The 9,706-nt window shown below is 30.2% G+C and overlaps 1 protein-coding gene across 7 annotated transcripts in view; it reads left to right on the top strand.

Moving 5' to 3' along the window:
• LOC106681695 (protein zer-1 homolog) overlaps positions 1–9,706 on the top strand; it is a 34,572-nt gene that overhangs the window by 22,079 nt on the left and 2,787 nt on the right. For 2 of the 7 annotated variants that reach the window (XM_067048814.1, XM_014422153.3), the window contains exons 10-11: positions 127–224; positions 5,480–6,070. In XM_067048814.1, coding sequence (XP_066904915.1) covers positions 127–224; positions 5,480–5,658 — 277 coding nt within the window. In that variant the 3' untranslated portion in view covers positions 5,659–6,070. Of the gene's footprint in view, positions 1–126; positions 225–5,479; positions 6,071–9,706 lie in introns of those variants that run through there. The other 5 variants (XR_010843804.1, XR_010843805.1, XR_010843803.1 and 2 more) reach the window with 5 other exon arrangements.

Below are 9,706 nucleotides of genomic sequence, written 5' to 3'. Positions count from 1 at the left end.
CTTCTCCTCATTTATCATCCACGGTCAACTATCTCTCATAATTATTAATTATTTAATAAGGCATTTTTTTTTTAATTTTATATATGCGTATTTGTTTACTTAAAAGACATTTTATTATTTTTTCAGATCATTTGAACCAATTCTGGGTCTCGCACGAGTTTTCCACACCCCAGAATGTCAACATTGGGCTGTATGGGCCCTTGCTAACCTTACCACTGTTTACCGTAAGTAATTATATTTGTGTACAATTATGTTTTCATTCATCAAAAATATAATTCTCCAATTATTGAGCATTGAAGCTATGCTCTTGAGATGATTTATTGTTTTGATAAATTGGGTGACATTCAGCAGAAAGGAATAGATCTGCAAATTTTCTAATTATATGAGCTAATGCAATATTATTGTTTCTGCTGTATTACTTCATATCCTAAAGAAGAGATCCAACCCTCTACATGATTAAGCCGTCTATGCACTGACTACAAAACACTGAACACACAAAAATGTGTAATATCTCAGTATTAGAAAATGTTTGATTGTTTCTATGCATAAAATAGAAGCCATTTAATGTCCTGTTAGTTGAACTTTTTTTCGTTGTTGAACTGATTAATACATGTATTCGGAGTGTCTTGGAAGAGTGAATGCTATTTTAAAACTAAAAAAAAAAAATATGAATCTCCAAGGATGGAAAATTGTTTTCTAAACATGATATTTCCTAAATGGCTTAGAGAAAAGAGAAATCTGTTTTTCAAATTGCTAAGAGAAGCAACAGTTTCGAGGGTGGGTATTATGATATACCCCAGTTTTTAGAATTTTAGCAGTGATTTTGTAGCTGCACCATTACCTGATGGTCTATGCTGTAACTACTACAGCCACCAAAAGCTAATGTCTTACATGTAGCATTTCTCGATGGCATTTAATGGCCCAGAGACTTGACTTGCCCAAAATTGTAAGACCTCAGTGCGAATTCCCGCCTCCCGGAAATCACCTCCTTAGGAATAACAATGTGCATAGTGGATCAGTACATTATATTTCTATATTTTTTGGAAATGTGTATTGTATTTTATTTCTCTGTCTTCTCTGGATCTCTCCTCCTTCCTATACTTTCTCTTCTATCGTAAGGCCTGGTGGCTGGCACTCGGTACAGACTTGCATTCCTCCTTCGCACCTACAGACATAGTACCCTTGTAGAGTGAAGTTATTATCTGTAATGGACTTAGGGCTGGCTGCCATTAGACTCATCCTGCCTATTCACCTTCTAACTGCCTACCTCATCTATCTGAGGACATATTGTGGAGGCCTTCTGGTCAAGAGTACCTTGCATTGTCAATTGGAGTCAGATGTTACAAAACCACCTCGACAATATAATCCTTTATTAGAATTTTTAGTTGTGTTTTTTTACTAGTCAACTGCTGTGCCCGAATGCATAAACAATGGTTCCATTTCTACATAAATTATGCCTTCCATTTTGGCACCCAAACTTCTGTTATCAATTCTAAGTACAAATAATTCTCACTCTTACCTGTGTGTGTAAGCAAGATTAAAAAGATTGTTATTTTTTATTTTAAAAATTGTGTCATTGTAGCATTAATCAATTTGCTTTTGTTATTTTAAATAATAATTTCAACATGTGAGAGAGATAGTTTCATTTTTATTTTAATTGAGTGTGGTTTAACATTAGCAAACAACGTACAGTCATAAATGCCCTACTTCAGGCTGTGTACGCTATCAGTAAACGATGCATGAATAATAGTGCTATTCAGAGATTGTTTATAATAGACTCGCCCCTGTAACTACTTCTTATCGCAAATTGCAGTTTGTATTTGAATTCTAGTATAGGGGTATTCATGATCTATGTTAAAGCGTGTTAAATGGAAAAACTCGTGTTAAATCGAAAAAAATTGCCTTCTTTTGCCGTGGTAAAACGAAATAACATTTAACATGGCTGAAAGTCTGTTACTTGGTCAGTTAAATCGAGAATGACGTCACACAATAGACCAGTTGAGATCGCCGCCATATTAGTTGTTGTGACTTTCAATACTGTTGTCAATTAGCTCATCTTCATTCTCTTCTTCACAAGTTTGAAGATCAATAAGACACTCATAAGCTAAACTTTCACACAAATTCCACTTTTCACTCACTCTAGGCATGTTTTAATTAATTACTTAAATCAAAACTGAAGTAAACAATAACATGAGGGTCTAGAAGGAAGGTTATAAACATAAAGGCTTATACAACAAGTTGCTGAGAAAATCCGCTAGGGACTCCTATGCATTTAACGTTTAACATGACTTCAAATAGGGCTGCTCACAATCCTATAGTTATAACATTTAACATGGTAAAACATATAACATTTAACACAACATCATGAATACCCCTTATGTATGCTCCAATTTGTTCCACTACAGGATGCAGTTTTTTTCTCTGTTCATCTCTTTTAGTGCAATTCCAACCTCAGGGTCCTCTTTTTAGACCTGAGACACAGGTCTGTAGGGGAAATAAAAATATTATATATCATCAATCCCCAATTGGAGAATGGTTTTATGTTTCCATCTTTTTTATTTTACTTTTTGCATTGTTCTCATTATAAGAGTTATTTTTTTTCAAACTCATACTTATTTCAAATATTTTGTTTTATTCCTCAAAGCGATGTAATTTATTTTACTAGTGTTTCCTTTATCTATTTATTTTTATATCTATTCTCTTATTAGCTATAATTATTCTGACTCAAAAAATAAATTTCAATTCATCAAAGTTTTCATGTTGGTTCCTGCTTTTGTTTTATTTGTATTTATTATTACTTTTTTTTTTTCCAATATTTCCAACCTAAATATCTTTCAGCGCATACTTACTGTGACAAGAGGAAATGTTCTATTTCTTTAATCTCTCAGTTAATACTCAGCCTGATTTAGACAACAATATTTTTTGTAAATGTTTTTTTATTGTATCCTTATCCATATATATAAAAGGGAATGTTCAAATCTTTGCCCTCAGTAAACTTTTGAATTACTGGACCGATATGTGCAGTTTTTATTCAAAATGTTCCCTAACACTATGGGAAGGTTTAAAGATAATAAAATACCCGAATTCTCGAGTAGAAAGTAAGTAGAAAAGTTATGAAGAAAGTTAAGTATTTTTGATTAATTATGAGAGATAGTTGACCGTGGATGATAAATGAGGAGAAGATGGTGGGGGTGCGGCCAATGAAAAACACAAATAAGTATGATTAACTTATTTTAATGTGCCGACGTTTCGGCTAGAGTTTCTAGCCTTCAGGGTTAAAAACAAGGGTTGTTTCAGGGTTAAAAACAAAACAAGATAACAACCACAGTAAGTATAGAAAAATAAAAAAAATATAAAAAGAAAGGTATAAACAGAATAATTTTGCACATACAATGAATAATTTTACAAAATAGAATTAATAAAATGAAGTGATGAGAGAAGCGGGAAATAAAATGCATACATAGGTAATTGAAAAAGCGTATTTTTGGTTTGTAGTTGAGAAAGTATACATTTTTTTCACTGTTATTGTACACCGATCGATTCTTCTCTTTCTGAGATATAAGGAAAAAGTATTACTGATTCTATTAAGCTATATTGTATGTACAAAAAAATTATAAAAACCATAATGTGGCTTGGGGTAAAGTAGGTCAGCAAATTTTTTTTGAAAAGAGAATTTTATATTCGTTTTTAGTATCGTCTCAAATTACCAAATACCATTATTTCAAATAAATTGAAAATTAGAAATTTAGGATGAAGGCCGATCAATGAAGGAATCAAAGGGTGAAAATTTTGGACTAAAAAATTTTATTTTCCGGTTTTTTCAAAAATTTGTATTTCAGGGTTTGTTGAGGTGCTAAAAGGGTATATAAATTCTGTTTCCCTTCTAAAAAAATCTATTGCTACACTTTGATAGGTAACTTAGTCTTACAAACAGTACAAATTTTATTTTCGTTCCATATCGCATATATTGGTTTAATTTATGTTGCTAAATCATAATAATAAAGTTTACATAAGTGTTTAATTTTAACTAAATAAAAATAATTTATAACAAACTATCAATTGTGTTCCATAAAGCCATACACATCCTCAAATATAGCAATAACGAAGCATTGCCGGGTCAGCTAGTTGTTAATAAATAAATGAATCATTTTTCTTGGAAACCTTTTAAACAGCACCCACCCTTTCTGGATTCTTTGTTGTTTTATATTGCTATGTATCAGTAACATAAACAATACTGCCATAAAATATTGAATTAGTAATAATATTGTTAAATTTTGAGTAACACTTAGTTTAAGAAAAAATTAAGAAATCCTTTCTTAATTTTTTCTTCTTCGCAACCCAGGCATATGCTATGTATCGGTCTTTTGACAATCCTGGGTATTATTAAGGTGTTTTGTCATCTGCCCCTATACCTGGTCAGGGTATCCTTCTGGGAAGCTTTTAGCGTCCTCGGATGTTGAAACATCTGTATTAAGTTTGTCACATTACCAGAGGCCCCTGAGAAAATTAGATTGGCTAACCTCTAAGTGTCAAAACACAAAATAGGCTGTGACGAGGGACCTGAATCAAATTAACCAGGTGCAGGCCCTTCCTGGACATTTCAAACATTTTTAACACATCCTCGGCCCTGAGGAGAGGGATGCCTGCCTCGGGAGTCTTCGGACATCGATGACCAATCAGAGAAGAGATTTAAAAATAAGGTAACGCCCCAAAAGGGAAGTGGGAGAAAAATACAGAGGAAATTTAGAAGAGCAAACAGACACACTCAACAGGAAGGCTTAGACGGGGGAGAACCACAGTCAGGAGGCAGACTTAGAGGATGCACTTCGACCAGACATGAGAAGGGCCACGAGACCTGGACATCCCTTATGAAACAGAAGACACCTACGGCACTACATCCCACGGCATCAGCAGCTATAAGTATAAATTAACTAATAAGTAATCATGTAATAATATATATTTTATGGCAACCTTTATCTGAATCATAATAACAAATTGTAAATAAATACTTAGTTTCTTTATGTAGTTTATATACTATTATATATCCCAATATACCACCTTTTATTATACTATATAATTAATGGTAACAACATTTTATAAAAATAAATATGAATTGGTAAACTGGTAAACACACAAACAGCCTTTGGAAAGGAATCCAATTATAATAATAGTTTTTTAGGACTCAATTTATAATCAATTAATTAACTTATTTTTGGATAATTGCCTTCAGCGATTATCCTGGCATCCCAAGTAAATCTCCATAGTACATAGCAATAAGTTAACTGTTTATTGGCATTTAACTTCAAATCTGTTTTTCTCAGTTCAGTCACTATGGGAATTGGTTCCTTTCTGCTAAATGTCGTCCAATTATTACTTTATATTTTTATTTATCTATATGAATATAACATTTTAATAAATTAAAGACATTGTAGGATCTTAGTTATTTTTCTAATCTTAAGATGAATTATATCTGTTGCAGCTAACAAGTATTGCTCCCTAGTAGAGAGTGAGGGTGGGCTAGCAATCTTGGAAGAAGTCCTGGCGGATCCTCGTCCTTATCAAAATATAAAAGACCTGGCTAAAATTGTCATTCAGAAATGTCAAGAATATCGAGGGGATATGTCTGAACGCAGTAAATCTCCCCAACTGGATGGCTGATGGCTACCAGCTTTCTACAATCGCTGTGTATAGCTATGCCGACGGGCCCTGGGCTACGCCTATCTGTGTATATACATCCCCGTAGAGATGGAAGATGTAGGTGGGCGCTAACCAGTTGGTAGTAATTATTTTTTTTTTTTATTATATATTTAAAAATGTATTATTGCCATTGCTTGTATAATTTATTGATCCTTGTTGATTTTTTATTATAAAAACAAAACGGTACTTATGTTTTGGCCATGCTGAAACTTTTTTTTTTCCATATCTGACACCTTATCAAGCTGATTTATTTCTGTAGGAATGGTTGTGTTAAAAATAAAATTTACATTTAATAAAGAAAAATATTAGATACCTCCTTTGTATAATTGTTTCAGTCAATCGCTGTTTTATCAGCTTGGTCCAATTGTTCTTTCCCCCATTAAATCGAGGAAAAATTTTTTGCCCAACTATAATTTAACCTTAAAGTTGTTATGAAATTCATTCTTGAGCGATCAAAGCCTTCTTCTTTCTTCTGTCGCTGCCTTTATTTCTATACCTCCACTATTTTTCTTTTTCACTCAAATGAATACACACATATCATGGCCATTCTCACATAATTTCTTCAATGGGATACCATAATTTTGAAAGTGTTTCATTGTATTCGGGTAATTCCCAGATCTTAATTATTTTTAAAAAGTCCCTTAAAAAAACAAAACTGTTTTAAAATTATATGCTTAAATAAACGAGAAAGGTTATATTGTAAGTTACCAACAAACTTTCAGCATGGATAATATATAAGTATCAACAAAATTTTAAGTTATATAATTCACTGCCTTTTGCACCATTCAGCCATGATTATAAGTTTATATTTTATTATTTATCTGGCAATAATATTTACTATTATTGTTACAATTTCCATAAAAAAAATTTAATCTATGCATTGCTTTCCGAAACAGTTAACTTTTTTTTTTATAAGAGATAGAAATCTCTTATTATTTATACAATATTAGTCTAATTAGTTTTCACATTAATATAACAGTGCAAAATATCGGATATGCATATATATATTTTTTAGTTGTCTTTTTTATAATTATTTTGGCGTTCCCTCATTTTCTGTATTGTAAATAAAATTTAGATGAGCGGGTGTAATTTCTGTAATATTTTAGTGTTCATAAAGAGTAGCGACCATCCAGTTGGTTAGTATAATATAAATATATCATTATCACATAATTGTAGTAGAAGTTATATCTTAACATATAATACTGTGCTAGGGTAATTGCCAAAATTAGAATGTACCTTGTCCCACTTAAAAAAAATTTTGAACTTGTGTGATTCTTTCCATTTAGAAACAATACTGGAATGTTCATTTCATTTTTGAGCAAATACATTTCATCTAATGTCCGATTGGTTTACTGATATTTAACTTACTTCATTCAGTTTTGCCTTAGCTTTTCCTGATATTAAGTTTGTTAATTTAAATATTTCCCACTTAAGTATATGAATGTATGTATGTGTATATAAATTTTTTTCTAAATATGTATTTAAAATGTAACATTTGTTAAATGTTAGCACTATTTTGAAACAATGACATTTATATAAAATACTTTTAATCTAATCTTTCATACTATAAGTTAAACATAAATATTTTTTCACTTTGTCATCACACCACTATAAAAGTTACATTATCTAAATTTATATTTAGATATGATTTGATAATAATTTTAACTGTGAAGAATTTATTTAGGTTTAACTTTTGGCACATAATTTTTTTTTAACTGGGGAAAGTATGATGAAATAACAATAGCACCAACTGATTGTTTCTGCCACGATAAGATAAAGAATGCTCCAGATCTTTGTTACTTTTATCTTAACTTTTTTTCATCATGATGATAAATTTGTATTTTTGAATAGATAAAAGTATTTCAATATTCATTGTATTTCACAATGTAACACCATATTTCCTTCTTTTTTTTTCTTTAATTTATTCAATTTTATACACATTTATTGAATGTTTTTATAAATTTGTTATTTTATTATTTAAATTTGATATAATGTAAAATTTCTAGGTATATTCACTTGACATATGCATAATATAATTTCATAATGTTGAGATTTTAAATATATAATTTTTATGAATAATCTATAGTGACAATATTAGCTCTCACTTTAATCGTTAATATAATATTTAATGAGAAAATAATGCAATCTAAACTCATTTATTGTTTCTCTATGAAATAATACATCCTCAAGAAAATGTTCAGTTACATTAAAAATGTATTTAATAATTGTCTGACATTTCTTGGTATTTAATTTGTTTTAATGCGCTGTGATGATAGTTTTGAATCATGCTAGATTGTCTTTGTCGTCAGATTTCCTGATAGGAATGGTTAATATTAATCTGATTAATAATTATTTATATCATCATGAGTGAGTCTTTGTATTCCTTCCAGTTACGTACTCATTGATTACATTTACATTTAGATGATTATAACTGCAAAGTAAATCATGTAAGCGGTGTTATCAGAATGAAATAAACATGAAAAGATCTGTTATTTAATGTATGGGGCAGAGACGGGCAAAAATTTGCTTTGTTAAAACTAAGCTGAAATCGCCATGGATACAACCGTTATTCATGAATGAACCATTGATAAATAAATATCGTATCCATGACAATGTTAGCTATTAGTTTCATAGTTGCCCAACTCTGCTATGGGGAAGTTTCTGTATATCATTATTTTAATTTTCATTGCAAGGTTACCCAGTAATTAGTTTTACCAATAAAAATTATCAAAACTTATGTTTTATGATTTGGGCATTGAAACACTGGGAAATTAAAATGCACTTTTGTATACTGCAGTTATGTTATCCTTTGATTAATGAAGTGGTTTTAATCTTTAAAAAAATTATAACCTGTGGTTCATTTTGTTATTAAAAAAAAAACTAAAACCATACAAACTTTCTGTCCAAATATTAGAAAAGAAGTTCCCTTTGAGCTGTATACTTGTAAGAAATGTCTCTAATATGAGCTAATTTGTAGTAACACTGTGTATATATACATAATAGGATTAAATTTGATTCTGTATAGTGCATTAACTCTAATTACTGTGTATAAATATATTATATGATTTTATTATTTTGTTAATTTTGTGAATATATTTTATCATTTTGATTATTATTTTATTTTTAAAAACTGTGATTAGATTTTTACTTTGTTCATTAATTAAATATTTCATGTAAAGAGGTTTATTGCTTTTTATAAAGTTTGAAAATCTTGATGTTAATAAATTATGAGTAGTATTATTCTGTATTGTTATTTTTATTATCCTGTTCTCACCTTCTGAAAGAATTCAGCGTATTGACTAATTATAAACATGTTTTGGAATGCCTTACCTATCTCCATCCTTTAACACTTTGACCACGGTTGTCAACACATAATTCTCAAGCTGTTGTGGCTTTGGTGCAATTATGACGATAATGTGAAATTCAATGAGGCCACTATTTTTGTGTCCGTTCGGAGTGATGGGAATAATCCCTTTTACCATGGATTGTCTTGAACTGTGTTTAGTACCGTCCTAGTTTCCACCAGCTACAATCATTCTGGATTCTGCTTGCTTTAAAGATTTTTACACTCCGTCAATTTTTTTTTATTATTGAATTTATTTTTTGAAGTATATAAATATATATATAATTACATATTGTTTTATTTTACATACTTCCAATAACATTTTTTACATGTTCACAACGTTCTTTATTATATTTTTAAAAAAAATTTTACATTACTTTTTAATTTTTTTCTGTTACCCAAATGTGGTAATATTCAATAACTTTCTTGAGTCCTTATACAGTAATTCAGTTTAAAAAATTGCACAACATTTATATATCAGCTGATAGCATACATAGATTCAGTGGTATGCACAGATGAAGACAACGTGTCAACATGGTTAGTAAAAAGATATTAAATACATGTTTTTTAACCATTTTTATGATTTAAATTAAAATAAAATTAAAAAAATGGTGGTCCCTGCCCCTGTGGTCAAGGTGTTAAAGCCTTTAAATTCCTACCAACACC

This window comes from Halyomorpha halys, unplaced genomic scaffold (assembly GCF_000696795.3).
Source record: "Halyomorpha halys isolate HHAL.00 unplaced genomic scaffold, Hhal_1.1 Scaffold360.1, whole genome shotgun sequence".
In the NCBI taxonomy this organism is placed as follows: domain Eukaryota; kingdom Metazoa; phylum Arthropoda; class Insecta; order Hemiptera; family Pentatomidae; genus Halyomorpha; species Halyomorpha halys.
This window is presented reverse-complemented; position numbering and strand designations above follow the sequence as displayed.